This window comes from Sinocyclocheilus anshuiensis, unplaced genomic scaffold, assembly GCF_001515605.1.
Source record: "Sinocyclocheilus anshuiensis isolate Anshui unplaced genomic scaffold, SAMN03320099.WGS_v1.1 scaffold29, whole genome shotgun sequence".
NCBI classification, from domain to species: domain Eukaryota; kingdom Metazoa; phylum Chordata; class Actinopteri; order Cypriniformes; family Cyprinidae; genus Sinocyclocheilus; species Sinocyclocheilus anshuiensis.
Window position 1 is genome coordinate 85105 of NW_015539835.1, and position 14193 is coordinate 99297.

Below are 14193 nucleotides of genomic sequence, written 5' to 3' on the forward strand. Positions count from 1 at the left end.
TACTCTCTTCTTCTCCTCCTGCCTTGCTCTTTGGCCCGCATCACTCACCGCAGAGCAAGCCTGTTCTTGATAAATCTCCTGTGAAAACGTGGGAAAAGCCGACGAGGAAGAAGTTGGCTGCTCGCTGTCCCCGCATGATGGTTTTCGGCAAAAAAACAAAAAAACATTCTGTCGGCCCCTTAAGTGCGTCGGCCCACCGGGAAAATGCCCGGTGTGCCCGATTACCAATCCAGCCCTGTCAGTGATGATGGGTTATTTTTGTAGACAGAAATGTGTCCTGCATTAATGAAGGAACTTGATTAAATCTAGCTATATCTTGAAATATAACTATCATTTGCCATGATGATATCTAGCAATGCATCTGACGTCCACTGAATCCAGGTAAATCACACACAGAAAACCAGCGCCCTACATAGGCGACAGTAAGACCCAGTGGAAGCCGCGCTCGCGCTCCCCGTTCATAACAACCGCGTTCAACTGCTGCTACACATTCACGGGCACCCTGCGCACCTCACCGACATACATTACAGGTGACATGAGACTCTTTTGACAAAGATGTGTATCATTTGCCTCTCCGGACTGTGTGTCCGTTTTCTTCCATGGCATTTCGTGATGTTGTTGTTTGTGTGTAGATCGGCGCTCCGCTGTTAGTGAGCTGAGGCGCTGGAGATGCTGAGAGTGACAATGCCCGCCTCTAGAGCCGCTCCTGAATACTGGATCGATGGATCCAAGAAAGAGACGCTGGCGGACTTCTATGAGCTGGAGTCTGAACTGGGACGGTAAGTGGAAGTGCAGCAGTATGTGCTGATGAGTTTTGGGGGTGGATGTGCTGGTGCTCTGTAAATAAGCAGCTTTCACTGCTTGCGCCTCTAACAAAATATAGCAGAATATGTAGGCGAACAGGGTTGCAGATTTCGCCTAATTTAAGCTTTCACTCTGTAGTGGCCGACTATGAGACCAGAGGTTGGTTTATTATTAACTGAGTAATGTTTCTTATAAATATGAGTTATTAGAAGGAAAAAAATGTTTATTCATGTTTAAATTTGGTAACAAGGTTGAATAGTTGAGCTTGACAAACACAGTCAACACTAAAATGTGTACCATATTCTGGGAAATTATATAATCAACTGAGATGATTTGGCCTAAATTTAGCTGTCACAGTGGCCAGCTATTTTATAGTTATTGATGATACACCTATAATGTTAGTTTATACTGTAAGTATTGACACTTTCCCTTGGATTGAGCTTGGCAAATACAGTCAACAACAATAATAGCAAAAATAATAATAATAATACTAATATAATGTAAAAATTGACAAGTATAACATTATCTAGTTCTCCCTCCTTTCAGAGAGATTTGTGCCTTTGTTGCTATACTAGTGAGCTACTAATTTGGTCCATATTTGTGGATTAAAAATGGAATGATTTAGCCAAAATTTTGTTGTCACGGTCAGCTAGTTTAGATTTTTTTTTACAAATTTGATACACTTGTTAAGAAATATTAGTTTGCATATCTTTTATAAAATAGTTTTTGGTAACAGGTTTGATCTGGACCAATGTAGTCAACACTAAAAGTTTGATTAAAATTAAGTTCTAATTTCTAATTTGCGACAAAGGGACATGAATTTGAACCGTTTTCATGAAAAGTGCCATATTAAAAACTGTAATACAAAATCCTGACTCCTCTTTAAATTGAATTTAATTCTGCAGAATGCCATGTGTCGTGTCTGTTCTGTGTTCCATTGTTTCTTTCTTTTGACCTAGTTTTCAGTTTGTCTAGTTAATTGATTTCGTCACCTGTTTCTGTTCTCCCTCATTACCCCTTGTTATTTAAGCACTCTGTTTTCCTGGGTTCGTTGTCCGGTATTGTTTGCAGTTGTGTATGTTTCATTTGGACTTTTTATTAAAGACTGTTATTTTGTTGACTGCTCCTACGTTGTGCGTCTATCTTGCACAATGCATTACACAGAAATATTATTATATTTAATTGTTATACTATGTGGACTTTCGCTCTTCTCTGTATTTGGTTAGGGATCTGGATATTTAGGATAGGTGTATTTAACACAAATTCTCTTCTTTCTCAGGCAGGGCAGTTATTGGTTGTCATCATGAATTCCTATATACGTGTCAGACATTTGCAGTCTGTTTAAATATTTCTACGAGACTCATGGGAAATGTTTCATCATTAGAAAAAAGTCTCAGTAGTCTAAGACAGGTGTCATTAGTCTAAACCTGAGTGGTTGTTTACATTGTCACCTAGTCATTTGTCACCAGGCAATATGTGTAGGAGAGGACATCTTCAAAGTACAAAGTGTTTCCAGGACACAGAGTCTGACACATTTGGCAGTATCATTAAATCAGCAGAACTCTGAATAGTGCACTTTGTTTGGCAAGTAATCTAGGGTAAGATGCTGAAACCACTTTCTTAAACCTAGCAACATTAGTTTTTGTGTGTGTGTGTGTGTGTGCAAATAAATGCTTTCAAGATATTAGGCAGATATTATTTATTTGACTATTTATGTATATTTTCTAAAAGCAATTGGAACAGTGTGACTCTTGTTACTTCCAAATTCATGTACCTTGATATTTTCATGATACTCCATAATGCACATAAAAAAACAATGATATTACCATAGTGCATGTCCAAGAATCATGGTTAAATTATGGTACTTTTTTGCTAGTGAGATCCTGCATACATGTTTAAATAACAACATATATGCTAAGATGTCAGTTGTTCAGTATTCAGACACAATGTTGCTGTAGAGTAGCTATTGTTTTTGTTACTGCTACCATGCACAAAAAAATAAAGAAGCTTTATTGGCATTGATGGTTCCATGAAGAACCTTTAACGTCTAACATCATAAAAGGTCCCATTGCACAAAATATTTTACTGAAAGGTTCTTTGGGAAACCCAAAATGGTTCTTCTGTGACACTGTTGCAAAACCCTCTTTTTGGAACCTTTATTTTCAAGAGTGTGTGATGATATTAGATGGTATATCGCGAACCCTTGACTTGGAAAACATATCTGACATGTAAGATTTTGTGTTTGTGCTGAACCTAAATTATCTTGGATAATCAGATTGTGGTGTTTCAGCATCTCCGGACTGGGCACAGCACGGTGCGTAGGAGGGGGAACATTCATCGATCTGTGACGGGTGGGCCATGAATTGTTGCTGAATGCCCATAAATTGTTTGCCTCTCTAACAATGGCTGCCCCACACTACTATATCAGCCAAGATGAGAGTTACAGTCTGTACTTTCTAGATGCTCAGGGAGACCTGGGCCAAATGGACCCATAGAATGGACGACAATATCTTTCCAATTAATGAAAATATGTATCCTACAAAAGCCTTTTGTTTCATTTTTCATGTTTTGTAAAAAGTAAAAATGGCATTTGGTGAAAATTAACAAGGCCTAATTATAAAGCTGTTTGTAATCTTGTGAGGTTTCATGGCAGATGCTGAACAATCGCAATCAAGGTGTCTAATTTGAGGAACGGAAACCCAGCGCATGAACGAATTAGAGCACAACACACGCATATGGAGCTGGTACAGGCTGCGGAAGCAAGACAAATCAACTTTGCCATCCGCTCAGCTGAGAGTGATGTGTATCTGCGGGCACTTAAAGATAAATTCAGTTAATGCAATTAATCTTGGAATAAAATAATCACATGCATCTGTGCTGACGGGGGTGTAATATATCTGCTGATGTGATTACTTACCGGACAGCGCTGAGGCACAACATTACAAATGAACTCCGATTTTTACATTTGCTGAAAAAATGTGAGTGGTTCTTGCCTGTGCAAAAATCACTGCCAAGGTGCTAGTGTGTTGTGGGTAGTTTTCTGGGCAAAACAGTACTGTGGCAGTAACATAGTACAGTAATGGTATCAGATCATGGTACTCAAATTAATGTACCATGATATTTGCATGGTACTCCAAGGTTCTAAAAACATCATAGCATTATGGTGATTTTTACATTTACATTATATTTACATTTAGTCATTTAGCAGACGCTTTTATCCAAAGCGACTTACAAATGAGGACAATGTAAGCAGTCAAAATCAATGATGATCTATCATTCATGTGGCATAAATGGTTTTTACTGTATGCTGAAGTTTAATAATTAGGGTTATGAGTTAAGTATAAGCATTAGTGATGTTTGCCTTATAGGATAGTATAACTTTAATTTTATTTCATTTTTAGCCATTTTAATACTTCAACTTCAACTTCAACTTATTTATTTCAGTTAATTGCCAAGGAAACATTTCAAATTTTCATGTAATTTTTATACGTTTAAGATTTTCATTTAATATTTATATTTTATTTAAGCTTTAATTCAATGACCGAAAATGACTATGAATAGCTTTAGTGTAACAACATTACATTGCAACACAATGACATCAATTCTTTGAATGGACAAACAAATAAATACATACAAACTTACATACATAAACAAATAAAAAAATAATGCAGAAATAAAGAAATGCGTACAGGTTTGGAACAACATGAGGGTTAGTACATTATTTTAGAATTTTTATTTCTGAGAGAACTATTCTTTTCGTCATATTTGTGCTTTAGATCAATCTCTAACAAAAATCTCTAACCCAGTGCTAAACTAAGAATGCCATGAATAGAGATTTAAAGAAGTTCATACATTAGCATTACCGGCTCATAGTTGGCTGATCATTCTGGAGTGCATTGGCATAGATGCTGGACTCTTGTAAAATGGGGCCAGATGCAAACCGCCCAGGTCCTGAAGAAGGCAGAATGAGCTGAATAATGAAGCCTACCATACTCCCCAGAGAGCTACTCTTCCCCCCTCTCACACACATATTCTCTCTCTCTTTCAGTCTCTGTTGTGATTATATAATGCTCGGAAAGTATAACAGGAGCAGCTTGTGTAACATACACTTCCACACTGACTCAGCTATGCATTAAGTGCACGAAAACGCTACTGTTAAGAATGTATTTGACGCATGCGGTTACAGTGAGAAAGCCACATTCATCCAAAACATTATTTACAGTTATACGCTATCAGCACTACAGTTAGATCAAGATTACATTAATCCACATAATATATTTACAGTTGCAAACCTTTTGCATGGAATTGTTGCAACTGAATCATGATCCAATTTAATTTAGTGGAAGAAATTGAAACAGCCTTATTTATGCAATAAAATATTATAATAAGTTTAGCTTTATTGTGAATATGGTCCTGGCTATGTGTATTTTAGCATGACTGCAATGCTGCATTGAACTGGAACTATCCATTTTGTAAAAAAAAATTAGAGGGGGGTCATCATATGCCTTTTTTATTTGAATGTTTTTTGATTAAATATATGTATTATTTAATATGTTTTTATTAATATATTTTAACTTTTTTTATTATGTTCCATGAGTTTCACTTATAATGTAAAAAAAAAAAAAACAGTCATATATTTGCAAAACAAGATTATTTTTGGCCGCATCACCTCGGGTGTGCATTATTTTCTAATAATTCAATGGACCGGAGTCAATTATTCCGCTTATACTACAGTTACCACACCTCAACACATTGTTCAGATGATGTATTTCAAGACATTTGTCAGGTTTTTGTCCTTAAAACGCTCTTGTGAGTAGGATTAATTTCTTATGCATCTCATCTCACGCCTCCGTTGCTAATTCCTAAACATCATTTTAGGATTGAGCCTTTGATAGCAGACTAATGCAGTTAATAATGAAGTTATTAGAGAGAGAGAGAGAGATTAAGTGTGAAATACCGGAGTGTTCGGCAGCAGCGTCTCTACTAATAGCAAAACTGTAAGTTCTTCTTCAAGAACAGCGCAGTTATTACATCGCTTATGAGAAATGTTGTGTAGCTTTTAAGTTGCTCAACTATTTTACTGATAAAAATAATCACAGCAGTGCTGACAACATGTTTCCGTGTGAGTGTGTGTCCGTACTGTTTGTGTTAGTGTTTGTAATGGAGAGAGAGCGGGAGAAAGAGAGTATGTGCTTTCCGTATATAATAAAATTTAATTTTGCGGCAAAAAAAAAAAAAAAAAAAAATTCAACAGCCCAGTAGTATAAATACATTTAAAATACAAACAAACAAAATAAAACCAAAAATTCTGAAATATTTAACCTGCATGTCATGTGACCATTAACTGATATCAAAGAACAATGAACATAAGAATGTGTTGTTAAATTATTGAAATTGTTCAATAATTGTTCAGCTGACAAAAATGTTTAGGAATCTCACTACACATTATCAGTTTTTGGCCTTTGAATTTAAATTCAAAGGACAAGCACACAACTTGTGAAACCAGAACTGTCATGGGTAAAATGGGACATCTGGTCACCCTACTTCTGAGAATTGTCATAAAGCTAGTTTTTGAGCTTGTTGCCTGAACATGTCCAAGTTCCACGTGCAGATCATACCATTACATGTTATTACATTTTGTTAATGATCTAAAAATGGCAATCATGGTGGACACATGTACACATGGTGCTATAGTGTGCTAGTCTGTGCAGATTTGATAATCAAAGCCCCCTGAGATTAATCATCATCACCTCATATGTGTTTCATAATGATCTGCCATAACTGGTGGATGTAGTAATTTTGCCCTCAGCGTATCTATCTCTCATTCACAATGTAATACTATTAATATGATGAATATTGGTTGAGTTTGAGCTGTTAATAGTGATTGTGGTTTATGATGGGAAGGACTCCCTTCTGCCAGCCTGTTTGTTTTTTAAAAGGAGTGCACTACGGTTCACCCTATCAACAGGCTTTTTCATTTTCTGTTTCCCAGAACACGATTTGAAAGTTCAGGCTTGGTGGATCTGAACTACTCTTAGTCTCTGACGGCTCACCCATAGAGAGTTTAGCGACTATATTGTACACAAGAATAGCAAAAACTTTCTTAAAACAGTAAGCTGAAATTTGATTAGCAGACTTTTTGTAATTTCCGGAAGTCAGAGTATACAAGTTTTTATCCATCCACCGGTAAACAAATTATGTTTGTAAGTTGTTGGTCTGCTACGGCTCGTGGGCGATTCTTGGCCAGAATATGCAGGAACGTGGACCAGACTTAATGCTGATAGTTAAAAGTTTTGCTGCAAGACCCTTTTGATCTTAATAAAAGAGTGATAATTCTGAAAATAATATACTTTAAAAGAATATACTTAAGTGTGAACTGAATGTTTCAGGCACTTAAATGCATTTTAATTGCAGTTAAATGAAAATCTATTATAATTTAAAATTCTATTTTATGAAGTTAGCTGAACTTTAAAGTGCCATTTTTTGAGCCACTTATATACATACTTATTTAAATTACAATTACTTCTCTTGTCTTTTAAATATAGTTGTATACAGTGTACTGCCAAATGTACTGACAAGCACTTATGGTAAAGTAAAATATACTTTCATTTCTATTGAAACTTGTATGTCATGTATTTAAATACATTTTAATTACACATTTGTAATGATGAAGTTGCAACTTATAACAGTTAAAATATATTAAAGTGGCCCTATTATGCCATTTGTAAGGTACCTAATATTGTTTTGGGAATTTCTTACAATAGGTTTACATGCATGGAATGTCAAAAAATGCTTTCGCTTTCTCAAAATATGCATTTAATACACTGATCTATAACGACTGGATTGCTCATTGTGTTCTATACTTTTTTATAGTCTACTTAAGTGTGTTAAGAACTCTAGTGAACTCTCTTTGAGTAATAGTATGCTATCTGCAAGTACAGTTTTTAAAAAATAAAAAATATACTTTTGAAGTACACTCAATTCAAAACAATGAAGCACACTTCTTTTTCAGAAGGGGAGAGGAGCACTAAACACATTACTCTGATTTTGTGCCTGGTTTAGCTTAAGCTAATGCTATAGTCAGTTGTCAGCTGTTTATTGTCCTCTAGGTCTTGTGCTAGTAGTGACCACCACAAAATACCTTATTTTTGTCATTTAGTTATAAGCTGCACTTTCCAAATTAGCTACCGCTCCTGGACAACTCTGTTACAAAACTGTCTAATCATCTAAAAATGAAATGCCTCTAATCTCATGCAAGTGGTTAATCAAACAATGCTAAATAGTCCAGTTGGGAGGTAATGAGATGGAAATCCCTCTAGCATCTCATTCCAAGGAGTGAATGCTACAATAGAAGGAGGTTGACTTCATTAATAGAGACAGAGTGACTTATCAGTGGAGGATTTATTAAGATCTCAACTAATCATTTATCCTGTGCTACAGATAAGACAGTTTTGCATGAAATTTAAACTAAATGTGCTTCCAAAACATCTTCTCAAAAACTTTTTAAAGGGGTCATATGATGCTTTTTTAAAGATCATTATTTTGTGTATTTGGTGTAACAGAATATGTTGACATGCTTTAATGTTCAAAAAACAGATTATTTTTCAAATACATACATACTTACATACAGTACATATACATACATACACATAAATAAATTACCCTGGGTCAGCATAATCATGGATTATCTTGTTCCGTTGTCATTGACAGAATGAAATCAGAATTGACCCTATTTAACTTTTTAAACATATGTTCCATTATTTTGCAATTAATGCAAAATAATGTTCTTCATTAATTTTTCACTAAAATGCTACCCCTGTTCACTGTTCACATGGCAATAAATAATGTTAACCAACAGCTAAATAGCTCATTATGGTGCAGTTAATTTAAAGTCAAGTATAACTTCAATTGGTCACCAAAGATATTTGCAGGTATGCAGACCTGGTGTCCTGCTGTATCTGTATGTTTGTGTTAGGGTTATGTGTGTTGTGTTTTGAATGACTCCATGACAGACACTTAGGAGTTGAAGTGGCCACTCCATTTCCTGTCATTACCCTGCAAGCCGAGGACCCTCATTAATATAGATCCTTCTGTCATGTCTTTTTATTAACTTTCAATGATTAAATGAACTGAAGCATTATGAGTCCCAATCACAGGCTAAAGATCAGAGGCTTGATCCTTATAGCAAAATTTTGACATCATTAAAAAAATCCATATGAATCAAGCCCACCACCCCTTCCCTTTTCCATTAATTTTATGGACACTTCCTTTAACTCTAAAACAAAACACAATACAATGCATAATTCAAAATATGGATGCAACACCTATTCCAAAAGTAAATATGGAAAATTCCTTCATATTAACACAGTACATTATTGTTACAGACATTTCTTAGACAATAGATTCAAAGTATAGGCTAACTGAGTATAGTTACTCAAGTACTTTAAGTCTAAGTGCTAAGGATCCAGAGAAAGTCTAAACAGGGTCCTCTATGCACAGAGGTACTTTGCTAATTGCCAGCTGATGTTGGCAGGTATATGAATTCTTCAAAATGTGGTTATATAACCAACTGAAGTCAATATTTTTGGGACTTGCATGGGTATTATGTGGAGCAGATTGGAGCCGTAAGCCGGTTCCTACACTCGCCTGATGTCTATTCACATGTAGAGTCAGTGGGAGTTTACGGTCAGCATAGAGAGAGAGAGGGAGGGGATCTATAGCTGCGTGGATCTGGCACTGGTCTCCTAATGAGTACCCAGATGCTAGTTCTTGGACACTGAGGTGTCAGAGCGAGGGTTTACATTTTTATTTTGAAATCGCAGTTAGAGAGTAATGGCTTATTAAAGAGCTTGTGTTTTGGTACAGTGCATGTTGTAATGTATATTCTACAGAGGATCAGATCAGTGGTTTAGTGTCTAGGGTCTGTAGGGAAGGAAAATGGAAGTAATTAAGGAGGTACGGTTGCCCGGGTGTACCAGCCGATGGTGACACTGCTCTAAGGTAGGGTTAAGTAGGACAGGCCCAGAGAGGGTTCCAGTCCCCGAGTTTAGCCCGGAGAGGGCTCCAGTCCCCGAGTTTAGCCCGGAGATGGCTCCAGTCCCCGCGTTTAGCCCGGAGAGGGCTCCAGTCCCCGCGTTTAGCCCAGAGATAGCCCAGAGAGGGCTCCAGTTCCCGAGTCTAGCCCAGAGAGGGCTCCAGTTCCCACTTTCAGCCCTAAGGGGGCTCCAGTCCCCACATCCAGCCCAAGGAGGGCTCCGGTCCCCACGTCCAGCCCAAGGAGGGCTCCGGTTCCCACATTCAGCCCAGGGAGGGCTCCAGTTCCCACGTCCAGCCCAGGGAGGGCTCCAGTTCCCAAGTCAAGGCCAGGGAGGGCCACAGTTCCCGAGTCAGGCCCACGGAGGGCCTCAGGGGTTGATATTTGCCCCAAGGATTTTTTTGGAGGAGGGGTTATAGGGATCCATCCGTAGAGGTCGGGCTGAGTGCCGAGGTCAGGCCTACTGCACTGCTTGCTCCGCCATGGGCCCCTGAGTTCCCTACTCCACCATGGCCCCCTGAGTTCCCTGCTCCGCCATGGCCTCCTGAACTGCCTGATCCGCCATGGGTCCTGGAATGGGTACTGCTCTGGAGGCCTGCCGTGAATCCCTTCTCGTTGGATATTGTGTGGCACGTGGATGCGCCTTCCGGGAGGGGGGAGTAATGTCAGTCCTGTGTTCCGTGTCTTGTGTTTTCCTCCCCCACGTGCTTTCGCCTGCTCCGCCATGGCGCCCTGAACTGCCTGATCCGCCAGGGGTCCCGGAACGGGTACCGCTCTGGAGGCCTGCCGTCCAGTGTAAGCCAGTCCTGTGGGGCCTCCAGAGTGCCCACCCCCCCTCCCCATTGGATGTTGTGTGGCGCGTGGATGCGCCTTCGGGGAGAGGGGAGTAATGCCAGTCCTGTGTCTTGTGTTTTCCTCCCCCACGTGCTCCATGTCCTAGTTTCTCCCATGTCTCATTGTGTTCCTTGACTTAACTGATGACAGAACTACAACATTGTATGCTCATAGTTTCTTGTGCGCTTTATTTATTATGAAGTGATATAGAGCGCGTGCTGCATATTCGCGTACAGTTGAAGAGTGTGTGCTGTGAGCACAGTAAAACGGCTGACAGGACAGGAAAGTTTGTTTTTCTAAGTTTTACTGACATATAGCCTAACAACATCTCATCAGACCTTAGTTCACTGGTGTTCTACTAAAGCTCATTTAACACCTGTACCTTTTCCGCACTCTTTTGACTTGCGCCTGGCAGTGAGGCAAAGTATGAATAGTCTGAAAAGTCTCCTGTTTGTTAGGGTCATAAAGAGATACAGCGGTTCCGCATCTTAATAAATGCATTTCTTGTCAAGAAAAAAGAGACAAAAACTGCAGTTGTGAGTGGGGTGGCCAAGCTTAGGTCAACTCTTTACAAATTGATAATAATAAGAAATGTTTCTTGATCACCAAATCAGCTTATTAGAATGATTTCTGAAGGATCGTGTGACTCTGAAGACTAGAGTAATGGCTGCTGAAAATTCAGCTTTGCCATCACAGAAATTAATTGCATATTAAAATATATTAAAATAGAAAATACTTTTTTAAAATTGTAATAATATTTCTGTTTTTACTGTATTGCAATCAAATAAATAAATGTAGCCTTAGTAAGCATGAGAGAATTCTTTCAAAAATATCTTACCAATCCCAATCTTTTGAACTGTAGTGTATTGGGGATAAATGAGCCCCATTAATTTATGGAATACAACTGAATTATTTGTAACTGAGTCATTTGCTCTTTCTCTCTTTTGCAGGGGAGCCACATCAGTGGTGTTCCGATGCCGTCAGAAAGGCACCCAGAAGCACTATGCTGCGAAAATGCTGAAAAAAACAGTAAGTGCACTGACACATTTCTCTCCACATGTTACAAGGCTTTGTTCTCTTGCCTTTGTTCTGCCTCGTATAGCCAAGGAGTTTCTGGTCAGGACTTCCTTCCAGCTGCTAAGATCTTAAAGACCTCACTGTTGTTGCCTTCCATTTCTCTACATCACTCTGATGCATGATGGGTAATAATTGCTGTCAGCCAGAGCTGTTTTCAGAGCAGTACATACATTTCTATTTACACCATCATTTGTGCTTTTTGTGCGTGTGTAGGGAATACTAAGGCTATCTTAAACCCCTCTAATGCATTTGTAATTCTATTATGTTACTTGTGTGCTATAATATATAGCGCATTACATTGTTAGGCGCTGCATATAAATGTTGTGTACATTGTGCAAAGTTACTGCAAAAACTACTAAAGGTGGCTGATAAAGAAAAAATAGAATGAGAATAACAATAACAACATGAACAAAGTTTTATAAAAAAAATGTTATGAACAGCAAGCAACTATATATATATATATATATATATATATATATACAGTATATAGCTTTTACAAATTTCTTTAGCTCTGTGGTAGTACCTCAGGTGTTTTTAACTAATAATATATAAAATGGTACCCCTGTGAAAAAGAAGTTATTATTATTATTATTATTATTATTTTACACAAAACTTTAATTTAACTTTTTAATTTCCTCACCCTCAAATCATTCCAAATATATATGAAAGTCGTTTTGCAGAATGCCCATTAAATGTTCTTGAGGAAAAGTGCTTGGTTTACTTTATTTATTTTTTTAGGTTTTTCCTTCTGCAGTGAGTTGATGTTGCTATTACACTTTACTTGATTGTAATGGCTTTATAATTGTGCACCTTGTTCACTTTGTACTCAGACAATAACTTTGCTGTTCTTGCAGGTTGACAAGAAGATTGTACGAACAGAGATAGGTGTATTACTGCGCCTCTCTCATCCAAATATAGTAAGTCTAAAGGGGCAGTTTCATTGTTTCACAGCCTAAAATATGCATAAATCTACAAGAACACTCGCTTAGATGTTCATCCTGTCTCTGCAGTACTGTCTGTGTTTGATTTAGCAAGCTCTAGTTATGCAAATGTTAGTCAGACATTATAGCTACCGTAGTCTACATCAATAATAAATCATGTATTGTTTTTGAATTCCTCCAGTGAAATGCCCTCTCTTTTTTTCATGCCGTTTTCTGTCAGATCAAACTGAAGGAGATCTTTGAGACCCCTGCGGAGATTAGTCTCGTGTTAGAACTTGTTACCGGTGGAGAATTATTTGACAGGTCAGTTCACCATGGGGGTAAAGTGCTACATGCAAATAATGACTGATTAAGTTGTGAACTCCATGCTGTGCATTGACACTTTCCCCCAGAACTGTAATTAAGGGTGTTTGCTAAGGCAACAATCACTATTACTATTGCTCATACTTACAGTTAGAGTTTTTCATGAGCCCTAACTTGTTTGTGCTACAGATATGACACCTTAATGAGGAAAGCAAGTAGACTTTTCGACATTTAATGGATGATAAAATGGGTGATGGAGAATCTCATGAAAACATTTTCATGCCATTCAGAATTAATGGAGTATATCATGCCACATTTAATCAGAAAATTGATTGAAAAAAAAAATAAAAATAATAATTAGTTAAATATTACATTAATAAATGAAGCTAAATTATTTAGATATGTTGCCTTGGCAACTAACTGAATTACTAACTGGAACTACATAAAAACAAACTGAACTAAAACTAAAAATTCAATAAAAATAAAGTAAACATAAAGAGTGATATGGAAAGAGTGATAAGCAAAAGTAACATAACAATATGACAAAAATTTAATTGAAATTAAAATATAAACATAAAAGCTCATTCAAAATATTACAAAAAGAGTGCATAGATGTTGGTAACGCATAACCACAAATTTATCCATATACAATCAAACATACCATTTTCTTCTGGCTGATCATAAAACAGGCTGAACACTCCAGAGGGCTTTTCACATTGCACTTAAATGGTTAGTTCACCCAAAAATGAAAATTAGGCTGCGTTTTACTCACCCCCGAGGCATCCTAGGTGTATATGACTTTCTTCTTTCAGACGAATCCAGTCGGAGTTATATAAAAAATTGTCTTTGATATTTCAAGCTGTTTAATGCCACTCAGAGGGTGTTGCATTGCATCAGTCCAAAAGAACTTAAATAAAAACCGCCCATCCATAAAAAAAAGTGCCTCACACGGCTACGGGGGGTGAACAAAGGCCTTCTGTAGCGAATCGATGCGTTTTTGTAAGAAAAATATCCATATTCAAAACGTAATAATCACTTGAATCTAGCTTGCGCTTACTGTTGTAAACAGAAGCAGTTCCGGGGGAATGACGTATGAGGTCGGCTTTGTGCATGAGGAGCTGGATGAGTCAGAGAGCACCAGAGGGGACATTGCGATGTCTTCTGAGTCGCAAACAAGTCCACCTGAGCCTGGCCAAAAAT

The 14193-nt window shown here is 37.7% G+C and overlaps 1 protein-coding gene across 2 annotated transcripts in view; it reads left to right on the forward strand.

Annotated features, from left to right (window-relative positions):
* Positions 1–458: 458 nt before the first annotated feature.
* The window catches only part of LOC107684339 (calcium/calmodulin-dependent protein kinase type IV-like), a 36239-nt gene continuing 22504 nt past the window's right edge, over positions 459–14193 (forward strand). Inside the window, exons 1-5 of one of the 2 annotated variants that reach the window (XM_016480568.1) lie at positions 459–530; positions 633–779; positions 11623–11701; positions 12604–12666; positions 12911–12993. In XM_016480568.1, coding sequence (XP_016336054.1) covers positions 670–779; positions 11623–11701; positions 12604–12666; positions 12911–12993 — 335 coding nt within the window. In that variant the 5' untranslated portion in view covers positions 459–530; positions 633–669. The other variant, XM_016480570.1, reaches the window with a different exon arrangement.